Source organism: Dermacentor silvarum, chromosome 11 (assembly GCF_013339745.2).
Source record: "Dermacentor silvarum isolate Dsil-2018 chromosome 11, BIME_Dsil_1.4, whole genome shotgun sequence".
NCBI classification, from domain to species: domain Eukaryota; kingdom Metazoa; phylum Arthropoda; class Arachnida; order Ixodida; family Ixodidae; genus Dermacentor; species Dermacentor silvarum.
This window is the reverse complement of record NC_051164.1, coordinates 19,930,149-19,954,434: the sequence shown is the minus strand read 5'-3', so window position 1 is coordinate 19,954,434 and position 24,286 is coordinate 19,930,149. Positions and strand designations below refer to the sequence as shown.

Genomic DNA, 24,286 nt, shown 5'->3' with positions numbered 1-24,286 from the left:
GGCATGTTGATGGCCAACCGGAGCGTGGCTCACTCTCCACCGATGTGCGAACGTCTTTAAACCGGTTGTACCACTCCTTAATCTGTGTGCTGCTCATAGCATCGTCACCGAAAGCCATCTGAATCTTCCGAATGGCTTCCACTTGGCTGTCGCCCAGTTTCTGGCAAAATTTGATGCAGTAGCGCTGCTCCGGTCGCTCAATTTTCCATGCAATAAAAAAAACAATGAGAGCACTGCGCACTACCTCACTCAAACGCTGCGTCTCAGCGACTGACACTATCGGCAGGCAGGAAAAAATTCACGCATGTGTACGAAGGTTCAAGGTCGGCTGATGCAAGCGCGCTTGTTTCATATCCATCAGGTGTTCGCCAAAAACAAAAAAAAGTCGGACTACTTTTCTAACAGACCTCGTAAAGCTGGAATGAGTGTCGCAACCTCACACTCCCACTCCTGAGGTAGTCCATATTAGCAGATATGGCACAGCCAAAAAGGGCCACTGGTATGGATGACCAAAAAATTTATTAACACGAAAATGAAGAGGCTCGTGGCTGCTTGGGTGTCAGCGCTTCAGCGATGGGTCAGCCCTCTGCTGCTGGCAGGCACGCTCCAGGTCCTGCAGCTTCTGCTGCAGAACACCTGTAGCATGAAGAAAGGTTGGACGACACAGTGCCAATGTCAAGGACAGTAATGTCACAGCAACAGTTCACCAAACATCAGCTGCAGACAAGTGCGCAGTATCTGAAGCAAACAGGTTGGTCGATAACTTGGGAGTCTTACATTCCTCAGCTACACACACCTTGGGGGTCTTGCTTACGTTGCACGTTGGTTCCTGGTTGAAAAAATGTTACCTAGGAAAAAATGTACTCCCCAGTAAATGATTTGGCAAGATCATCACTCGCCAAATATGCTAGGCCTATCATAGCAGCCAAGTCTGTGGCTTAGGAAGCTAAGGAGGGATTCTGTAAGTGTTTAGCTAGTGGACATGTCCATTTCGTCTGCTGCTGAAGTACTGATTGGCAGGGGGTGCCTGTCTCCTGACGCGTACCCCAGCCCAGCCAATCAGAACTTCAGAAGCAGACAAAATGGACATGTGCACTAGGTGGACACTCATAGAATACCCCCTGGATTGAGGGTGAATTTGACATGCAAGCATTGGGATAATTTGTCCTGGCTTCACTAGAAGCTGTCACCAATGCGTAGGTCCTGTAGCATACCTGCCAAGTCTGGAGAAACTAAATCTCGGAGATCTTCCTACCGGCGGGGGGGGGGGGTCAGTCAGTTACACAATCTCCCCCTCCCCCAACGTCGATATTTTCAAGTACTGCCGGGAGAATGTCATTGCAATTTTATTTACCGATATACAAATGACCACATGAACATCAAGGTCTCACTTTTGCAAGCATTTCGTTGTTGCTAACTTTGCCGTCAAAAATTTTTAAATTTTAATTAAATTCGCGGGTCTTACGTCCCACAACCACCATCTGATTATGAGGCACGCCGTAGTGGGGGACTCCGGATTAATTTGGACCACCTGGGGTTCCTTAACGTGCACCCAATGGACGGCACACGGCCGTTTTGGATTTCGCCGCCAACGAAATGCGGCCGCGGCGGCCTAGATTTGATTCCGCTAACTCGTGCTTAGCAGCGCAATGCCAAAGCCATTGAGCAACCACACCAGGTGTTAAAAAATTCTTCAGATAATGTTTGATTGTAAGAAATTTAATTTCTTTCACATTTTGCGAGGTTCACGTTTCCCAGCGTCTTGAACGAGTGACATATGGACAAGCGGCACTGCGTCCAAGCTCGCATTTTTCACGATGTTAAATTGCCGCTCGCACTCTGCATTGCTCTGTGGTATCAACACACCCACTGCACTGCACCCAGTGTCACTTCGGCTGAGCACTAAATTAATACTTGATACTTTTCGCACTAGTGCTCCTTGCTTTTAAAGCCATGACTGACCGTAAGCCTACGCAATACCAGAGCGGCTGACGCCGAGGAGAACGATGGAGAGTCTAGTGTTGCTAGTTGTGGAAGGCGGCATTCGCTGGCTAGCTTAATGGGACTAGGGCCACTATGGCACCCAACAACCCCGTCAGCGTAAGGAGCGGCTCTGCGATTAACGAAATAGCGCATGTATAGGGTTTCCCAACTACTTTCTAAACAATGTTTTGCGCGATGAACTTCTAACTGGATTAGATTGGGTTGGTTTTTTTTTGCCAATGTGGCCTGACAAAGCACTAGACGCATGAACGGGACACAACAGCCATTTCCTGGAGATTTTCCTGTCAACCGTACAACCGGAAGGAATGGTCCAAATCCGTAAGCCTCCCGGGTAATCCGGGAGACTTGGCAGGTATGCTGTAGCCCTTTGCCCGATCAACACCACTGAATGCGACCAACATGCAAAAATGTGCTACACTTTGCATTACTCGTGCATAAAGAATGTAATTCAATGTGCGAGTCAAAGTGTGTGCATTACAATTCACACTAAATTGCATTTTTCTCCTTTCTCGCAATGCAAAAAGTTAGTGTGCATTAGAACCAATGACACATCAAAGTGTAGAAAACATGGCATACAGTAGAAGCCCGCTGATACTTTCTTCATTGATACGTTTTCGTAGGTGTGACAGTGCTAAAGGCTCATAGAGAACCATGCACTAGAATCCTCTTTGGTATGTCATCGTTACCACAAAACATGTTGCGACCTTAGTGCATAATTAAAAGAAAATATCAAATGGAGTGTCTATAACATAAAAAATATAAAAGAAAATTGTCAACTGCGCTAGACACCCTATATCTGTGCACTTCCGACCACTATCAATTTGCGCTTTTGACGTGCCATGGTGTTGGATGGTGTGATCATGGCGGAAATTTTTACAAATTTGGACACTTTACAGTGTGCCGCTTGATATTAGGACTCTGCCTGAAACAAGAAAAAAAAACAGCAATACTTTAGCTTTAATACGCCGCCAGCACAATCATCGGCTACATATCCGGCTCCTTCTCGAAACCAAAACTGTTTCGCAAGCGGCAACTTTCTGTGCGCCAGCATCTTAAATTAGGAACAAACTCACAAATGACTATGCTATCTGACTATGCTCACAGAGCTCGTGAAGATAGCATAGTCATTTGTGAGTTTGTTCCTAATTTAAGCTACTGGCGCACAGAAAGTCGCCGCTCGCGCACGCTAGTTAAAGATTTGGGCGGTTGTACACCAGTTTTTGGATGCACCCCATTTCATTCCGGGTTTTGGAGAATGAATCTTTTTTGTGTGCAAACCTTTTTGCATATGGACGCATCAAAACTAGAAAAGATTAGTCAATCCAGTAGTCGCCAAATGCACCCAAACTGCAGCCAAGCTAAGCTGCTCAGTGTTGAAATACTGCATAGGCTGCATTCGCTGTTGTGCGAGTTCTGTGTGGCGTCCGTTTGTCATTTGCGTTTTAAATAGTGACACTATCCCAGGTGATTTCTTCAAGCAGTTTCAAGTGGCGCCAACTGCGCCCTCGATGTCAGCACCGACGAAGGCTGCGATTGTGTGAGGGAAGCGCCCGATAATGACCGCTGCAAGAAATCCGCAATCATTCAGCTATCGCAACTCGGTCGGCTTTGGTTATGTTGCCAGGGGATGAAGATTCGGTTGCATGCATTGACTGTGCTTTCGGCTATCTGCAGCAACAGCACAAGAATGATTGAAATACAAACTGGCCAGGCCACAGGCAAGTGTATGTGCAGTAACACACTGACAAACTTGGGCCGTATTCTCGGATGCTGACTTTCAAAGATACTACTATCACTTTCCTAGCACCGGACGCATCGACAGGTGACAGTGATCCTAGCACTGTGATAAGACAGTCTGCTTGGCACTATGCCAAGGAAGGCATTGCTCGTAGATGTCGATGCCTCTAGCGACAGTCACACGAAACCTTGCGGAAGACAAGGTATCCCAGAAAGTGACGATCTGAGACTACGACGCACCTTTTTCGGCCACTTTTGGAATAAGTCACTTATTCTTTGCTGCATTTGATATTTCGAACTTCTAGGAAGTCCCTGTCGAGTTCGCGTTATCATTTGGCGACAGTAAATACTTTGGAGGCCGAGTTGTGCACAGTGACGTTTCAATATTTAACAGCACGTTCGTGTGATTTCAACAGCATGTCCACGCAGTAAGTTTCCCTGGTATTACGTTTTTATCTTGCAGTCCCGTGGAAAACATATTAGAGGGGGTTCTACTGTATAACTATACGAGCAGCACAAATGAGAGTGATGCTGCGAGGCACTCCCAACAGGCACCCAATCCACACTGGCGGCTGCTCACCAGAGTTGTGCTGCACCCACATAAGAGCATCCATGTGAGAATTCAGAACCTTCGAGATCTGTTGCAGCTGTAAAAGAGAATAGGCACAAAAGTTAACGGGACACTAACAGCAGATCAGAGGGACTGGTAGAATAACCTTTCAAAACTCAATGTAGTACAGCCGCCCAAATCTTTAACTAGCGTGCGCAAGCGGCAACTTTCGGTGCGCCAGCACCTTAAATTAGGAACAAACTCACAAATGACTATGCTATCTGACTATGCTCACAAAGCTAGTGAAGATAGCATAGTCATTTGTGAGTTTGTTCCTAATTTAAGGTGCTGGCGCACAGAAAGTCGCCGCTTGCGCACGCTAGTTAAAGATTTGGGCGGTTGTACACCAGTTTTTGGATGCACCCCATTTCATTCCGGGTTTTGGAGAATGAATCTTTTTTGTGTGCAAACCTTTTTGCATATGGACGCATCAATATGTCTTAGAACATAAATTATTCACGCTCGTACAGTTCCAAATTCTGATAATTTAAACAAGAATGCATCTATGAAGCTATGAATCAGAATGAGTCGAATGTAGTAACATTCTGGAAACACAATGAGGGACTGACCGGCTTGTCCTGTGCAGCGAATGCGTTGGCTGCGTTCAGCTGCTCCACAATGTCCCTAATGTCCCGAGACACGCAGCTCAGCTGGGAGTTGATGTTCTCTGCCATGTGGTACCTGTGACACATTTGCATAAATGTGCAAATGTGTGTTATCTTGCTGTTCAGGAATTGCAATGACAGGACTCTATACTCTCATGCATGGCCGGTCATGTTTCCAACAACACATTTTTATATAATTCATAAAACCAAGAAAAAGAAACACAACACACACGCACAATATCGTACTCTGTTCTAATAAAAGACGACATCATTGCAGAAGACGAAACATCAGTCATCAAGCAAGTCTTTAATCTAGTCTTGGCACCTTTAAGAAAGATACCAATCTGAAGCCCCCTGCTTCCCAGCAGTCCATGCGTGCAACAGCACAGCAGTGCCAGTTTTCTCTTTGGGCAACTTATTTGTACAGTCGACTTCCTTTAAGTGGACCCTGATGGAACCGACAACATTAATCTAATTACCTGGATGATTGAATTAAACAAGATGCAGAAAGAATACCAAAACACACTGCTGATTCATTTGGCAGTATTTGCCAGATCTAACACGCCCCTGAATCATGTGTGCTTGCTTTCTATGCATACAAAGTAGAAAAACTAATGTAGAAACGGCATTAAAACTCCTAAACTAAGCAGAAATCTAACGCACACCAGATTTTTTAGAGAAAAAATGTTGAAGTTTCGCCCGAAAGGCGAAGCATCAATTGCGATAGCAAATTAGCAGAGAGCTATTCGGAGTAGGGATGGTAGTTTTGTCGGCTGCATAAAGTTGGACACATTCACTTACTAACTGAATTAACAAGCATGGTGTCAGCGGGCACAAGCACACATGAATAGATCACACTCGATGACCGCAGACAACCACTGCCAAAACGCTGGCAGCAAGCGCAGGTTCGTGAGGTCTATCGCTTCAACGGAAACTGAGCGGCCGAATTCACAGCGCAATACAAAGGTCAGGGCCGTGTGGAGATCGCTTGCAAGATACAGCGCGCGCGTGCGACAACACCGGCAGCCCGTACCGGCGCAAGCATAATAAAGAACCAAGCGCAAAGCACAAAGAACATGAACGCATTTGGCAGAGTAGAAGCCCCCCCCCTCTCGTGCTGCCTTCCTGCTTTGCTCCTTTCGCGTGGGAGATTGCGTCGCCAGTTCCCCTTGCGCCCGGTTACAAGATACGCATTTGGTGCCGCAGCAAAGCGTCACCCCCCCTCCCTACCTCCCATACCACCACGGCGCTGTATCTGTGTGCTTTCACCCACACATACAGCGCGCTGTCATGAGTAAGACGCCGGAGGCGAAATAAAAGAAGACGAGGACGATGTGATCGGAGCGTTCGGAACGGCGCGAGGCGCGTGAACCGAGCCATAATCGAGGCATGTCATGAGTAAGACGCCGGAGGCGAAATAAAAGAAGACGAGGACGATGTGATCGGAGCGTTCGGAACGGCGCGAGGCGCGTGAGGCGAGTGAACCGAGCCATAATCGAGGCAGAAGCGAGGCTGAGCTGGCATTATCGACGTGGTTCCGGGCCAGGAAGGTCGCATCGCCAGCACCGCACTGGCGACGGGAGACTTGGGGGTCTGGCCGAGTCCGTGACGTTGGCCGTCCACGGTGTGGCCGTCGACCTCGGCAAGTTCGAGAGAGGCTCCTGGACCGGCTGCAGCCTCTCACGGCAGGACCGGGCACCCCAGAGAGGCTCCCCCTTCTACGGCAGACCGGCACGCTCGATGATCCCCGGAACGCCACGTCGGCACTCGGGAAAGGAGCGAGACGGAAGCAGCGGCCGAGGACGTCTCTAGGCCTAACCCGTCACCTCTCCCAGGCCACGTCAGCCGGTTATCCAGGCTCCCGAGAAGAGCGAGTTGAACGTACCGACTGCAAGGCAGCCACGACTACGCGACAGTCGGCGAAAGCAACGACTTCAAGGCCCAACGAGATTCTCGCCGGGAGAATACGAGCGACGAGGGCGAACTGAGTAAGGACGATACATTCTCGCAGTAGGCCAGAGTTGCCAGACGTTCGCGTGGGAAACGCCCAGAATTAGTGTAGGCGTAGTTAAGGACATGTTTAGTGGGTATTTTAATGTGTTCATTAGGTTGTACATTTGTTGGCATTTATTTATTCATTGTGTTTTAGTTCAGTGTGTAGCTTGATTTTCGGTTTGAGGCTTTTTGGCTTTTGAGTTCGCGTGTAAATAAAATCTGCTTGCTGTGTCGCCATCCGTCTTCCCTATCCATCTCTCATAACACCTGCACGCTCCCGAGATCAGTGACACACAAAAAACATCACAATTGGCGAGCCTGCCAGGATCCGTCCCGGATTCTATCCAGCCCAGTCACTGATTCTCGGAAGTTGCAGAGATGGATTGGGAGGCGATATCGGCCACTATTCGCGAACAGAAGCTCAGCAAGGAGCAAGGCCTCAAATTAATTGAGGATGCAAGGAAAAGTGTCGAGGCGGCAGCCGAAAAAGCTTACGAGGAGAGGAGGCAGCTCCAACAGAAAGAGCTCAAGAAGCTGCGAGAAGAGCTACGGGCATTACAAATGAAAGAGCGTGAGGCGGAGTCTATGATTGAGAGTAGACCCAATAGCGTAGTGGAGCTGCATGACACGAGAGAGATGCCAGAAGTAGGCACATTAGATAGCGCCCGTGACGGCGTTGAGGAGAAGCTCACCACTGAAGAGCCTTTGACTCATAGTGAGCAGGATAAGAGGGTGGCCGACGCCCCGATAGAGATTTCCATGCCCAAAGAGCAGAAAAGAGAAGAGGAAGTAGCTTCACCTCGTAACAATAGGGGGTTGGTAATGGAGAATGAGTACAAGGATAGCCAAGCATCAGACGTGAGGAGCCAGTCAAACTCCGAGGGGAATGAGAAGAACGATAGTGAGTCGATAATCGAAAATGACTCCAGGATTGACCAGGTACTAGGCATGACGAGGCATTCAGATTCTGAGAGCAAGGAGAAAGCCGATAGATACCCTAATCGCCCCAGAAGTAAGGCAGCCTTTAAATGTAGGAAGAACGTGCACGGAACGCGTAACGGTAGGAAGATGACTCGCAGGAGATTGAGAGGAAAGCAGCGCAGGAAAACGCGTGCGCATGAGATGGGTACGCCAAAGAAAAAGATGAAGCTAGAGTTAAGGCAGGGACATTCCAAACCGCCCAAGAAATGTGCTAGAGGAGGAAAGAGGAAGAAGCAGGCCGTACGTAGGGAAGCGTGGGAGCTCCGTAAAAGGAGGAAAAAATAGAACAGGTATAACTGGTATGCCACTAAAGGACTATCATTAGGAATGCCCTCGGACACTGGAATTGTCAGCTCTTACAAATGTGTATAGATACCAAGTTTATTCTTATAGAGTGTTTGGGACGATAAGCATTAGGAACAATTGAGTGCAGTGTTGTGTGAACAGAAACAAATGGTGAAACGTGCGCGACAGTGCAGCGAAGTGTGGTGATGAGTGGCAAGCGAAGACGACGCACAGAAGAGCACTCAAGCCACAACGAAAGTCAAGTTCGCCGCCAAAAAGAAGGTCAAGAGGAGGCAGTTTTTTGAGAAAAAACTCTTAAAAAGGGGAGCCATGTCATGAGTAAGACGCCGGAGGCGAAATAAAAGAAGACGAGGACGATGTGATCGGAGCGTTCGGAACGGCGCGAGGCGCGTGAGGCGAGTGAACCGAGCCATAATCGAGGCAGAAGCGAGGCTGAGCTGGCATTATCGACGTGGTTCCGGGCCAGGAAGGTCGCATCGCCAGCACCGCACTGGCGACGGGAGACTTGGGGGTCTGGCCGAGTCCGTGACGTTGGCCGTCCACGGTGTGGCCGTCGACCTCGGCAAGTTCGAGAGAGGCTCCTGGACCGGCTGCAGCCTCTCACGGCAGGACCGGGCACCCCAGAGAGGCTCCCCCTTCTACGGCAGACCGGCACGCTCGATGATCCCCGGAACGCCACGTCGGCACTCGGGAAAGGAGCGAGACGGAAGCAGCGGCCGAGGACGTCTCTAGGCCTAACCCGTCACCTCTCCCAGGCCACGTCAGCAGCAGCGACCGGGTTATCCAGGCTCCCGAGAAGAGCGAGTTGAACGTACCGACTGCAAGGCAGCCACGACTACGCGACAGTCGGCGAAAGCAACGACTTCAAGGCCCAACGAGATTCTCGCCGGGAGAATACGAGCGACGAGGGCGAACTGAGTAAGGACGATACATTCTCGCAGTAGGCCAGAGTTGCCAGACGTTCGCGTGGGAAACGCCCAGAATTAGTGTAGGCGTAGTTAAGGACATGTTTAGTGGGTATTTTAATGTGTTCATTAGGTTGTACATTTGTTGGCATTTATTTATTCATTGTGTTTTAGTTCAGTGTGTAGCTTGATTTTCGGTTTGAGGCTTTTTGGTTTTGAGTTCGTGTAAATAAAATCTGTTTGCTGTGTCGCCATGCGTCTTCCCTATCCATCTCTCATAACACCCGCACGTCCCCGAGATCAGTGACACACAAAAAACATCACACGCGCGGCGAAGATTTTATTGCCCTTGGACTTTATACGGAACCTCACGCCGACAGCAGAAATCTGCTTGAAGTGTCCATATAATTGCTATCGCAATAAAATGGACAGGGGACTAATATGTGTTGTACAACGGCGACCGGTTCCCTAAAGGCAGCTTCGCCGCAATACAGCCGTGTTATGCGGTAAAGCATACGAATGTTGCAAACATCGTTTCGGTTTTCTTTTGTGTCCAATTTAAATGGTGCAGGCAAATCTCGGCCCAATTTTCTTGGTAAAAAGAGTTCCGCATTAGCTTCGGGTAAATAACATGATCAGTCATTGTGAACTACCATTATTGCTTGAAAGTGATATCAGGGCAGGTCAAAAATCGGTGCTTTCGTTGGGAAAGGACGCGTGTTCAGCGCATCCATTGTCCCCTAATAAGCTCCGCCGAGACATGCTGGCACTAGGGTTCATTACTGGGGTAACCATAGGGGTCTGGTGCATGCATGATGACTGGTCAAGCTCTAATTATCTGGCAAGGTCCAACTTTATGATCGAAATAACAAAATTTTGAGCCCATATTAATGCACGGGTGCCGGCCAGGACCTTTGGTCGGGATCGCATTAACCGAAAAATTGAATTAACGGGAGTCAAATAACGGAAATCTACTGTATATACCTACAGCACCATAGGGGTATCAGTGTAGGGAAGAGTAATAGCATTCAGCATACAGACATGACAAATAACTGAACGAAACGCAGATTGATAACAGTTAATTTAGAATGATGTACAGAACAACTGTTGAAAAAGCTTATAGTTACTAATAACATAAATAACAAACGCTCAAAAGCCATGTGGGTTGTATGAGGGTTGTTCAAGTCAATCCTGGGACTTTTTTTAAAAACAAATAGAACAAATTTCAAAGCGTGGAAAGCGTATTATTTTTCCACATAACCTCCAGCTACAGTTATACACTTAACCCAGCATTTAACTAACGCCTGGAATGCTTTGGCATAGAAAGATTTATTATTACGACGGAACCATTGTAGGACACCATTCTTCATCATCAGTGTTGAAATGTTTTCCTCCAAGGAATTCCTTCAGGGGCCCAAACAGGTGGAAATCACTTGGTGCTAAGTCAGGACCTTTTTTCTTTCTTTCTGGGGTTTTGCGTGCCAAGTTCTAGGATTGTTTGGATTGTGCGTTGAGCAGTATGAGGTCGTGTATTGTCTTGCAAAAAGACCACACCATTTGTGATCAAACCCGGACGTTTCTTCCGTAAACTCTTGTGCACATCACGCAGAACACGGCAGTAATACTCACTGTTGATAGTGACTCAATGTGAATAATTCCCTGTTTATCCTAGAATACACTTGCCATCACTTTACCAGCAGATGCAAATGTTCGAAATTTCTTGGGAGGTGGTGATTCTGTATGCTTCCACTGCATCGATGCTCTTTTGGATTCTGGGGTGAAATGGTGAACCCATGTTTCGTCACATGTCATGATGCAATTCAGAAAATCCTGGCCTTCCCTTTCATAGCGTTCCTTCAGTTCTCTACAGACTTCAACTCTTCTGTGTCTGTCAAAAGCAGACAGCTGCTTTGGGACCCAGCGTGCTTTTCACTTTTCAGAACGACAAATGATAATAAATTATTGTGTTCGCTATTCCTAACGACAGATTAAACACCCTTGCAATTTCACAACAGGTTATGCGACGATTGCCCAGGATCAGCTGCTCCACGCGGTGAATGTTCGCAGGAATGACTACCGTGGGCTGTGATCCACCACGACCGGGATCGTCAGTAATAGAGATACGGCCATCTTTGAAGCGCTTACACCATTTAAATGTCTTACTGCGACTGAGTGTCTCATCACCGCACTGAGCCTGAAGTCATCTGTAAATTTCAGCAGGTTTTATGCCCTCGTTCACTAAAAACTTCATCGCAACACGCTGTTGCACGTAGATGTTCACACTGTTGTGCACCATCTTGAATAACAGTCTATCCAGAAGCGTGGGAAATGAGCGCCGTTTACCAGTAACAGGACCCAGGTGCCAGTTTCTACTGCATACAAAACCTCCAGCCTATGCGTCCATTTAAACCTGGAAATAAAAAAAAAAAGTCCCGGATTGAGTTGGACGACCCTCGTACATATGGGTAACTAGGCTGTAGGGGCTCAAAGTTACACTGGTCGTATGATGGGTCACCGAGTTTTCTTTGTGGCTTCGTGCTACTTTCAAGTGTGGTGACTTCGCCCTTTTAAAGAGCCTTCTTGCTTTACAAGACGAACCGTCAGTGTGTCGCTCACACACTCGTCAGCACCAGTTGCAACTCTTACGTGTGCTCGCGTTCGAGGTCGGCGTGCTGCTGTATGGAGAGGGCGGGTGCCTGCTTCAGCGCGGACTCGAGGGGTGCCAGTAGCCGCTCGAGCTCACCCTGCTGGGCAGCCACGTAGTCCAGCTCGTGCTCCAGTCGCTGCTGGTCCAGCTGAGCACGCTCCACCAGCGAGCTCAGCTGGCCCACTCGCTCGGCACTCGACAGCAGCAGTCGGTCCCAGGCGTTAACCTGCGCCCAAGCACGCATCAAGGAGGATGTTCAACAAAGATTGCCCTGCCGGTACAAGGTACAGTTAAAGCTCGAATAAACAAAGTCAATGAGCCACGAGGATAGGCGGTGTTCATGTTGCACTCCCCAGCGATGCTTCCCTCAGAGTAAGGGAAAAAGGTCTTCAAGGCAGCGCTTTAACACAGTGCAGACGCTGAAAAAATGTCCTCACGGTCATGTTTTGAACACCACCAACTATTTGGTTAAACTTTGTTTGACTTAGAACTCGGAATGTTGAGTCAGCAGAACGTACTAAAGAAAGCAGTGTGAGTAAGGATAGTGAGTGGGGGTAGGTGATAGTCTAGTTGGGGCATGTCATGCAATGCACACAGTAGCTAGACGCTGGCCTATTACAGTAACTGAATGGGTCCCAAGGGAAGAGAAGCACAGTCGAGGACAGCAGAGGATTTGGTGGTTGCGATGGCGTTAGGAAATATGAAGACGTGTAGGACGAAGTCAGCTCTATTGTACCGTACACGAAGTCAGGTTATGCTTATGTGCCTTTCACGGAAAATGCACTGGCTTGGGAAGGGCAATATCAAAGTAGTTATCCATCGGTGTACTGCAGTATCCAGTTGCCCACCATCCTGTTTTTGATATGTGAAGCTAGGACATTCTACATTAGTAGCTAATATGTGCACAAGGCATGTGGTCTAACAGCGCCTGTTGGGTGACTTGGTGCTTAGGTGCAGTAGTACAGCCAGTGTACGTTCATGCCCGCATTCTTTATGCCACCTACACCATGACATGTGGTCCAACAAAGTCCGAAAAGGCACAGGTAACACAATCAATGTTAACATGGCAATAGTTATAAAATAAACAAATTTGAATATTTAAGTTAAAAAGACAAATCCCCGTGAATTCTGGCTTTCTGCTGCAGTCTGTGTGTGGTGGTTCCCAGTTCTTGTGTGTAGCTCACCTGCGTGGCCTGGTCGATGAAGTTCCTCTCGAGCTCTTCCAGCTCCACCTTCCACTGGTTGACGGATTCCTCCAGCAGTCGGTAATGCATTCTGGAAGGCAACACAGGTGCGACTGAGTACATGCAATATACAACTTCACACAAAAAATATTCACGTTAGTATTACTGTGGCCATATTTTTGATTGCTTGCTTTAGGCAATATCAGTCGCTAAGCCCCTTGGCTGAAACAAGAAGAAACTTAGATTGGTGGGCATATCTTCTGTAACATCTTTTACGAAGTGCAGTTTGTATTGTGCAGTGCTGACAAGAGCCAAGGATGAACAGTAACCGACAAGCTTTGCTTTTTTTTTTCAATATAATCGCCTTTCAGCAAGGCACTCTGAACCCATTTGGCAAACTGAGCGACCTCATTCTTTTGTAATGCAAACAAATTCTTTTCGCTTTTTTATGAGGTAGAGCAGTGCCATGACTATGTTCATCCCCAGCGCAGTTCAATGAGTGTAGCAAGTGCTTGAACAACCGATTAATTGATTGATTCATTCATTCATTATAAAATTAACATCCCAAAGCAACAATGGGGCCATGAGAGACACCATAGTGCAGTGGTCGCAATTTTAGACCACTCGTATTTATTTCAATATATAAACACCTTGGCAGTCAGTCCAAACTGGAATGTGGCCAGAGCAGCAGAATGTCTGAGCGTGGCAAAAGGTAAATGTGCACAAGCACAGCGGAAATGAATATAGCAGCATGGTGTTCTAATCATACGAAGTCAGAGGAAACACAGGGCATGTTAATTGTGTTTAAATGAAATGTATAAATAATAGGGTAAAGGAAAATGAAAGTGGCCGAAAAGAAAATGTGTCGCAGGTGGTGACCGAACCCACATCCTGCACATTATGCGTGCAGTGCTTTACCAATTAGGCTACCGTGGCATCATTTCCCCAGCCACATTGTTGGGGGCATATGTGTACGCGTAAAAGGTTAGTCCTAGGAATGGTAGCCATCACAGCTCACGGCCAAAGCGGCAGACGCCCTTTTAACCGCAAGTGTCACATAGTATGTGACTTGATAGTATCAAGGCTGCCAAATTCAAGGCCCTCGAATATTGAACAAGACAAATACGGGGATCCGAGGGGCTCAATATTTTCATGCTCACAATCATACAAAGCAAAAAAACAATGAAGCACAGGGGAGGTTATTCATTATGTTTAATTGAAAAGCAGAAATAATCAGGCAAAGGGACCTGAAAGTGGACGAAAAAAAAAAAAAGAAAAAATAAAGACAGAAAAGATAAGAGAACATTGACTACCTTGGCTGCGAGTGGCGCAGGCTAATGCTCCCAGGGCTAATCTTGTAAACACACACAAGTACCTAATTAAGTGGCTAGAGGGATGGCATTGTATCCCTCCTAGAAGAAATGGGCATTTGCTCCCTTAACAATGTTTCTCCTCGCCTGCACTCACAATGCACCGGACAAGACGACACAGTAATAAAAATATAAACAAAAAATGGCAGCAAGTGCACGTCCACCTGCAGATAACTCACACAATGTTTACTTCCACTGGCTTACCTCATCGTAGTGCATTCAAGCTGGTATAAACAAATAGTTATTTACTAAGCCCTACTCTGAAACGTGTCATTTAATACTTGAAGGTGCCCATGATACCTATCATTTCAGCTCCTCATAATCTTCGGCCATCTAGTTCGCACTAGTGTGTATACAAGTGCATTACCTGAAAGTGAAAGCCAACATAGGCACGTCTGTTAAGATGGTGATAGTAAACGATTTGGCACAAAGGACACAATAGAGATGATAAATGGTACAAGTGCTACAGTGAAATCTCTACATAATGAATCTCATGGGACCGATGAATATCATTAGCTATTTTGAATTAGTGTTGTATCAAAAAAGCACAAATTCACATTAAAAACGAAGTTCAATGAGGATACCGCCTACATTGGAAAGCAGTACACCGACAAATGCATGTATGCCGATGACAAGGACTCCACATGATAGAAGTGAGAATGCGCATTTATGAGAAGTCATCTCCACCTGTTGCGTGCACCGCTCTTACAGACTTTGAATCTGTTAAGGGAGGACATACGAGTCCTAGATCAAAATTTAAAAAAATCTTTAATCTTTGAGGTATGGCGCTGAAAACTTGCACATATATGTAATGTTATGTGCTTATTTTGAATATGAGGCTCATTTCTGTTTACCTCCTTTGCTTATAATTTTATGCAAGCTTTCTTATTAACTTTTTGCAAATATTTGCAAGGTATCAGTTCCTCAGATTTAGTTAAAGTATCAATTTCGAAGTTAAGAACTAGAAAAAAAAATGCCGTAGAGTTTTAACTTGAAAATCTCGTACTCTTGTTCTAGGGTAGGCTGTGCATAAGGTTTGCCTCACAGCATTCCTTGAATCATACAGAATCTAATGACAAGATGCTGTTAAAACCATGTTGATTGCTTTTTCATGCAATAAACATTGTATTTCTTCAAAAGAGCACATCATGCATACTGCACATGTTACATAAGTACTGTGCGACTTTGCAAGAGGATGAGTGCAGGAATAATAATAATAATAATAATAATAATAATATAATAACTAATAATAATGAAGAGCTGCATTGAGGACAGGTGCTACAGAGCATCATTAAAGAAACAAGAAAAGAAAACGAAGAAAAGAGAAAGGAAGAGCCTGAAGAAGAGACCGCCTCGGCTGTTGTGTACATTCTCATGGAACCTCGAAACAGTGCACTTACGTTGAAGATGGCGCAGCAGAGCCGGTTGCCTGTGTTGGGGCTTGAGTCGTAGCTGTGAAAAAGTGGAAATGAACAAATTTAATTCTCCTCCAGCACTGTATCTGCTGAAACACAGAACCTCTTTGATACAATCCCGTTTTGTACAATTTCACGGCACCAACATTCCCGATTGAGAACACAAAAAAAAATGGCTTAATACAGTTACGCTTCTTTTTTAGCAGTCACTATATTCGTGGAAAACACAATCTTTCAGCACGAACGTTCAGTACATCGCCAAACTGCAATCGTATGATACGTTTTCCGGCCGCTAGATCCCATGTGAACAAGAAATGGCACGAGGTACGCGTGACTGAAAGCAGTTGGCGCCCACCACAACAGCTTCCCTGCAATACTGGCCCGCCTGTGCCACATGAAAAAATCCGCCATCTTATTGCAGGTCATCGCACCCTGCATTCACAGCTATCGCCGCCAGCCGTATTGTGATAAGCATCTTCACCTATCTGTTTCACAGTGCATGTAGTTTAGTGCCCGTTGGAAGTACACTGCACGCTTTTAATAGGCAATAACCCGAACGCGCCGCCATTGCTTGCTGCAGGCGGTGCAAAGTGAGCGTCATGTTTCACTCTGGCGGCATCGTATTTTGGCACTACCCGCCAGCTCGATTTCGTTTTGGTTTTTCATCGCTGTTTTAAAACACTGTGCAACATAGGAAAACGACAAAACGCGTCTCAGGCCCTACCAGCTTGACGTGCGCTGAAATTCCCTGCCCGAAGAAGCTGCTGAACCAGGCCGAATTCGAGCAGTACAATTGGCTTGCTGAAGTCGCAGAAACAATATGCGTCTCAGTCAGCCAAATAAGTGCGTGTTGGCCTCTCATGCTGCAACGATCTGTGCAACATTTCACATTAAGTAGATGTCAACCACAGTTGAGTCAGCCACAGTTTTTAGCGACTTTGGATCACACATTTTCCCAGTCAGTGCGTTTACTTCTCGTGTTTTTCCTCCAAATCATATGAATGAGGTTCTTCTGTAGTTACATGAAGTTCCAAGTCTCATCAAGCCAGTGACAAAAGCAAAGTGACCTGCATCTGTTTCGCACAGTGTTGTCCTGCAGTGAAACCTCAGTTATTCATAGGTTCTGTATTCTCAGTTTATACAAAGGACATTAAAAATACTGCACTGAATTATGTTAAGAATCGACATTCTGCAGAATTGTGCCTGGATTATGCGTTTATGACAGAAAGGAAATGTACTATGAGTGAGGTGCTGACATATTTAGAATTCTGCCGTATTTTAGAAAATTTCAGCCCCCTTTTTTTCCATGCAGAAAATCAGTGAAAACCATTATTATTTTTTTACATTATTTTTTTTGACACAGTGCACCTACATTTTTCATTAGATAATCAACCAATGACAAGCCTGAACCAGGTGCTGCCAAAATCCATGATGTCACGGGAAACTAACTTCAACGTGGTGTTGTGGAAGGGCGGCATGCTTTTCGTGAAGAGCATTGCAAACAAAAGTATATATATTGGAAGGAGGTTTATTAACGTCGGACGGCAGGCGGAAGGATTGCACGACGGGTACAAAGACAGTCTCAGCCGGCGTCAGCAGCTCACGATCTACGCTCGCACCTCCAGCCAAGACAGAGTTCCACTAGTGCGTCTGTTGCTTCATCCCCACTACAGTATTCCTTCATCCCCACTACAATATATAAAAAAAGTGGCAATATGCCAAGTACAAAGCTGGCATGACTGAAATTGATCAGAAAGCGTTATAGAAATTTTGGTACACTTTTGGCACATATTTTGATGGTGCCACATCTTCATGCGGCTCTGTCAGTGCTATTTGCAAGAGCTTGGCACTCTCTCTGAATAGGCCTCTGACTTAACGCAGGCAACAGGAGCCAGCACAGCATGAGCTCAGAGATTGTCGGCCCAGCTTAGGATACCTGATTAAAGTTGTTTGTCAGAAGTGATTTGAACTGCTAAACAACTTTCCGGCACAATTTACTTTGCAAATAAGTCATCTCTTGGAATAAAACAAATGTGTTGAGGTTTCTAGAAGAGAAACACAACAGACTAGATTGATTGTATGTTTGCAAATCTGCTTAGATTGCCAAAGTATACTTTCAAAGCAATGTTCGTTAATTTCATGGTAAGAGGTTAAAAAAAGTGAAAATTAAGGTCAAACTGTCATTTTCTGAATTTTACACCAAAAAGCTCTGTGCAGTTATGTCAAGGTATCATCATGGATATCAGGAAAAAATGTATTGCATTTGGGCAGTTATGGTGCAGCAAAACTTTTTGAAACTTCCGAAGTCTTTGGCCTACTCTGGAATAAAATGTAAATAAAAATATTAACTACGCCCGAACAGATGCCCTCAAAAGCCATGGTGCCTGGGTAGCATGTGCAGGAACGTCAAGGTGACACCAGCACTTTTTCGTTTTTGTGTAATTTCTGCCTAATTAAGACTCCGCTAATGGTAAGTATGGCTTTTCTGGTATTCTAGAAAAGTAAATAACTAATGTAGCTCAACTTATTTGTCTCTTTAGAGTCTATTTAAGAGTGTGCAGGCAATCTATAGTTTAATCAATCAATCAACAAATTCTTCAGAAGGACTTGGTGTTAGGGCAAGTTGGTGTTTGCTGAAGGACATATTGTAGCGCAAAGGCACAATTACACAGATTTTTGAATCAAACAAACCACATGCCAAGAATTCTGCTGCGAGTTGTGCCGCTTTAAACCAAATCACAATGTCACGAGTTAAATTATGGGGATCGCTGTCCCAAAGCTGCGAAGTTGGCTATAAGAAGCGCCATAGCAGTGGGGTCCAGATTGACTTCGAGACTAGCTGGAGTTCTTTTAGCCTAGACGCAAAGCACTGCACATGAGCGTTAATGCATTCTGCCCCCACCAAGAACATGGGTGCCGAGGCCTGAAACTGATCCCACTTTATGCTTAACCCATTGTAGGATAATTGGACACGGAGGTTAACAGTGCAACCGCCAAAGATTTCATGCGCACGAAAGAACCCAGAATGCAAGTGCTAGTGCCTTAAAGGAGTACCGACATGACAGTTCTGACTCGCCACTTTTCTTTTAGCATGAATAAAAGTCCAAACCGAACAAACAGCACAAACAACAGGACCACGGGAAAACAACAACACATAGCCCTGCTGTCTGCGGTTTCTTGATTTTGTAGATTTTCATCAAACTAGCCCAAATTAGCCCTCTTGGAAAGTCCGAACACTCTAAACCCTAGAAAACGTACTGGCAAGTATTAGAACGCTATAAATAATTTACTACAGTTACTTGTTTCTACTAATCATTTTAGGTTATTGTACCCAGTCGGTGGATGCAGATGTATCATGTTGTCATGGAACACTGGCTTGCTCCCATCCCAGCAATCGTAGCAACTGCCACACGCGAGCCGGGCCAGAAGAAACGCCTGCCGCACTTTTGTTTACATTTTTACGAGCAACATCATTGTAGCTAGCCTTACTGCTATGCAATGTCAGGAAATCTTGCCCCATGTCATAGCACTGCAATAATGTCAATAATGCTAGGCTTGGCATTTCGAGACTGAATTTATTATCAAATTAAAATGCCCTATTTCAAACCTTCATACTTGCCAAGTGCCCCTCTTTTATGCGCAAGAAGCCCCGTGGTAGAGTGTCCACAGCTTAAAAAAAAGTGTCGGTACACTCTAAAATGTTTACACCCTTTAGGGTGTATCTTGTCCCCAAATAATAATCGTCATCTGTCTTGCTTGCATTTCTATTTATGCGGTTGCTGCTTTCCGGCCAAGAATACCATGTAATGCTGATAATGTGCATGCCATTCGTGACCAGGTAATACCGGCCGCGAAATGTTAAAGAAAGGACAGGCACACTAGACAGACAGCAATTATTGTTTGCCGACAAGATTCGCCCCAAAGGGTGCAAGCCTGTTTTACAGTGTACTCCTCTGAATAAGCAAAATGCGAGCCGACACGGCGGTCGTCTTACCAGTGGTTGCGGCAGTGGTGGTCGTCGACGCTGCAGTAGCCGTGGGTGCGGCGGATTGCAAGCCCGTTGATGGCTGTGTCCCGCCAAAGCTGAACGTGGGGGTCGACTTGTTTGTCCCGAAGGCGAATGCTGCAAGAATTAACAAAGCATGGGATGTTCGCAGCTACTTTCCATGGCCAGTCTCACCCGTCGCACTCTCAAGAAAATCCTTGAAGTGTGAAGTTTATTGCAAAGGTGAAGGCAAGCAAACCTATTGTAGTGCTGGCACCCATCTATGGCACAATTAGTCAATCACATTTTGTATCTCACAGGGAGACCACAGACCTTGGGGTACTCACTCGCAAACTCACATGCGTACTAAAGCACTGATGTTCATTGCCATGCAATGAGATGTCATGGCACTGCCACTCCGCTTGTCACAAAGGCAGCGCCGTTTGTTAGTGCAAACGCATACATAACATAACGACTGATTTTAAACAAATAATATGCGGCACTTGATAACAGCCAATTTACAGTAATTTCATTTAATACATCTGAATTACCAAGGTTTCACCACCAGTTGCCGCCACTTAAGATTTTTTGCGACTTTCCGTGCCAATGTAAAAATTACGCTCTTTTCATTTCCACCAGCATCTCACGACAAGTTTTAGGCAATTGTTGGTCCCTCTAAAGGGCCCCCCTCACCAGGTTCTGGCCATTTTGAGCTAACAAGCACAGTGCTTTGTACGCTAATGATTGTGTCTGCCGAGTATAACATCCCTACATGCCGCGGAAAGAGCTTAAATTTCAAGCCAGATGCCGTTTGCCCTTCTCCTCACAGGCACAGCGCTCCCAGCCAAAGGAGCTGACGTGTTCCTACAAGTGCGCCTACGTACATGGCAGTGCTGTGATGTCACTCACAGTGACATCTGACTACGAGAATTCTTCAAGGCAACATCAGTTATTTGTTTAACGTGTTGCTTTAATAGACCAATTAAAGTTTAGACAAATAATAAAACATACAAACCGAATGTCTGCGTGTCTTTGTTTTACTTCGTACCGTAGCAAGAGAGATGTACATCCGTTACGTCTGCTTGTTTCCACGTCGTACAGCTGCGCGCCCAGAAGTAGAAACTATGTCATTTTCTACTGTGTTCCAGTGCCGTAATCATGCTCTTTCTTCCTCTCGCGTCTGCCTCAGTGCTCGTGACTGCGGCACTGACTTATACCGCTAATCAGGTGAATTAAATCTGGGGTTCTACAAGCCAAAACGACGATTTGATTATGAATCACGGCGTAGTGGGAGACTCCGGATTAATTTTGACAACCTGGGGATCTTTAACGTGCCCACAATGCACGGGACACGGGCGTTTTTGCATTTCGCCCCCATCAAAATGCGCGCACCGCAGACAGGATTCGATCCCGCGACCTCGTGCTTAGCAGTGCAACACAATAACTGCTAAGCCACCACAGCAGGTCGCTAATCAGGTGTTCTCGTGCAGAGTGCGCAAAATCGTCCACTGCGTGAAACGAGACAAACACAACAGCTCGCGGGCGAGACGGTCAGTGGAAGTCCGCCATTCAGCAAAAACGCGAGAGAGAGAAAAAAAAATAAGGCGGGGCCCGTGATGCATTTGTCACGCGATCCTCTGGCTCCAGTACGGGAGAACGTAGGGAAGGAATTTCACTTGCGGAGGATAGACGGGGCAAGTCTAAGTTGGCAGCGACGCTCGCCTCCTCAAATCATGGGTTCACGCCATTATATTTCTATCTCTGCTATTAATGAACTAATTAAAAAAATTCTTGCAGTAGAACACTCCTTAGAGGGCACGTAACAACTTCCAGTGCATAACCAAAATTTGCAATGTGGCCTGATGAGGGGCCCTTTAGGCAGTACGTGTACGCTATAGCATACACTTATGCACTTCCTGCAACGCAACAAAACTGTTAAATGGTCCCTAATGATTTTAACAGCATGTAAACATTCCAGAGGCAAGTATTTGAAACCAGGGTGTTTTTTTAGCAATTGTTCATACAAATAAGACAATAAACATGCATGAATATAAAGCATTGAAAGGGGCTAGTTGGCGCACGTTCATGATTATGTTACACTGAGTAATAAAAGAAATATAACAAAGAAGAGAACAAGGACGCAGACGAACAAAGCGCTTCGTCCGTCTGCATCTTTGTTCTCTTCTTTACATGTTTTTTGCTAGTGTAAAACTCAGCGCAACCTAATTGTGCACTGATATTATTGACAGCCAGAAATCGGATACTAAATGGTAACTAAATATGTGTTTGCTGACTTATACATGGTTTGTAGGGAAAAAATGCAAACTATGTAGTGTCCTTTCTTAAAGGGACATGAAATAAACTGATAAATTGGTACTCGTTCTGAACTCTATATTCGTTAATTTCATGCTAGGAAGTTGTTCATTATAAGAGAAAATGAACCCCAAAGCTCAATTTTTAGAATTTCATGCCAACCACAGCGTTGGTATGCCAGTGTGACGCCAGTTCAGTCCTAGGCTTCTATAGAATACAATGTGCCCGCTTTAACTAATAAAGTTGCCATGGTGATCATGCTACTCTTTCCTGAGCGCACTTTGCAGCGACTTGTTTAGATAATAATGTAGTCCATCATTGCCAATAAAGAGTTAACTAGGCCAAAGCAGTCAAAATCCATGACATCATGCCGAGCTGGTGCAAGAACTTCGAAGCCATGGCAACAACCGTCTTTCATTTTTGTATCATTTCTAGCTTTATGACAAAAGTGGCATTTTTGGTATTCTAGAAAAGCAATTTACTAATACAACTCAATTTAATTTTCTCGTTAGTGTCACTTTTTTTTTCATTCAATTCATTTTTATTGATAAGTAAATTAGTACATAGTAGTATACAGGAAGGGGTCCCAAAGTAAAAACTGCAGGCGGGACCCCAGGTGGATACTGTGCTTTCATTAGATGGACAGCTGTTCTGAGAAGTATGCTGCATGCCAAAGAAACAAAGTGACAACACACTTGATGTGGCAGGGGGCAGGGGTGCCGAAGCTGAAGGTGTTGGTCGTGTTGCTGCCCAACATTTTGCCTGCATGAAAAGGTTACAAAACTGGTGAAGAACTGACATCAGGCGTTTTGCAAGCTAAGGAAATGTTGCACACAAGGTCACAAGCCGTACGTACAGACGTCCACACTTTTCCCTACAGCAATGCGTTACAAATAAGAAAAAGCCGCAAAGTACAGTCCGCATAAAGCGATATGCTCAACTGCCTCATTAGTCGCGGAATGTGACCATCGTCGACAACGCTTGCAGTAGCAAAAATCAGAAAGCGGCTTACTACACCACTACCGTTAAATAAAGCATGTAAAAGTGCATTAATTACCAAGTAGTTGAAAGTAATTAAGGGTAATTCAAGAGTCCCATAGAGAAATTAAATGTAGTTAGGGCAATTAACAATACCGATACACAGACGTTATACGACATCTTTATTAAAGCGTGCTAAAGTGAATTACTATGTAACTGATAGTAATTACGAATAATTAAAGGTAATTAAGGGTCGTGAACAGTAATATAAACTACTTAACATCAATTCAAGACTTCGTGATAGAACTGGTAATGCCAAATTAAGACTAATTAGGAGTTCCGAGGAGTAGTACATACTAATTAGGATCAATTCAAAACTCTGTAACAGCAAGTAAGAAAATAATTAAAGGGAATTACGACTAATTAATAGTTATTTAATTAATAAACCGAAATAAGCAAACAATCTCAAATGAAATGACGTCAATGCATTAAAGCTTTTGCTTTAAAGTCGTCTTAGCAATCGGTATGGAACCACAGCTGAACACACAGCTGAGCACTCCCTTGATTAGTAACGTATCACCACACTGAACAAAAAATTGAATGCTTGCTCCAATATAAATGAACAAAGACTAAAATACACCACGCAACACGATAATCAGGCTGAAAAGGGCATTCCAGTGCTGTTATAGGCGAGCCGTGGCGCTGGCCCACATGAAAGATAAGCTATGAATTCATGGTTTCTTTAGGCGAAATAATTAACTCAGGTATGCAAGACATAAGGTATAATTAAAAGTAGAGCATGGTGAACTCATTGGTCCCCACTCAGTTATAAACGCTCATGAATACCATCCACCCAAACTATCCAGAAAGCATGATGATCGCTTAGATTGAATGCAGATTCCGACGAAAATACGCCACAAGGATTACGCGTGCGTTTAGAGAGTACGCTGCATAGCGCGCGAGTACAGGTCGCTGTGAAGTTAAGAGTGCATACTATGTGATTCACGCGTCGGTGAGGACGTCTGACGTCGGCACAGTCAAAACTACGTTGTTGGGGCCTACCTTCATTAAGGAAAGGCAGCAAATAGCACTAGAAATGACAAACAATGTTCATGGAACTGGCAGAACATTGCGTTATTTAAGCAAAGACATGGCTACCAAGGGACCATCTTAGCCCCGGACGATGCGTTTGAGTTACCGCTCAATCTTCTCTTGTCCGTGTTTATTTTCTCTAGCAGTGCAACATGCGGA

General features: G+C 45.4%; 1 protein-coding gene across 1 annotated transcript; it reads right to left on the bottom strand.

Moving 5' to 3' along the window:
- Positions 1-500: 500 nt before the first annotated feature.
- LOC119433964 (nuclear pore glycoprotein p62-like) lies at positions 501-22,687 on the bottom strand. Its single transcript, XM_049659117.1, has 8 exons — positions 22,621-22,687; positions 19,754-19,882; positions 15,745-15,796; positions 12,975-13,065; positions 11,790-12,016; positions 4,921-5,032; positions 4,322-4,388; positions 501-636 (listed from the first exon to the last, which is right to left on the bottom strand). Exons 4-8 carry the CDS (start codon positions 13,062-13,064, stop codon positions 560-562), a joined length of 573 nt encoding a protein of 190 aa, XP_049515074.1. The 5' UTR covers position 13,065; positions 15,745-15,796; positions 19,754-19,882; positions 22,621-22,687; the 3' UTR covers positions 501-559.
- Between the last annotated feature and the right edge of the window lie 1,599 nt (positions 22,688-24,286).

Coding starts and splice junctions, on each gene's coding strand:
- LOC119433964 (XM_049659117.1), bottom strand. CDS start 13,064: ATGCATTACCGACTGCTGGAGGAATCCGTCAACCAGTGGAAGGTGGAG. Junction 4,389..4,920: donor TCGCTGCACAGGACAAGCCG/GTCAGTCCCTCA, acceptor TCTCTTTTACAG/CTGCAACAGATCTCGAAGGT. Junction 637..4,321: donor GTGGGTGCAGCACAACTCTG/GTGAGCAGCCGC, acceptor TTCATGCTACAG/GTGTTCTGCAGCAGAAGCTG.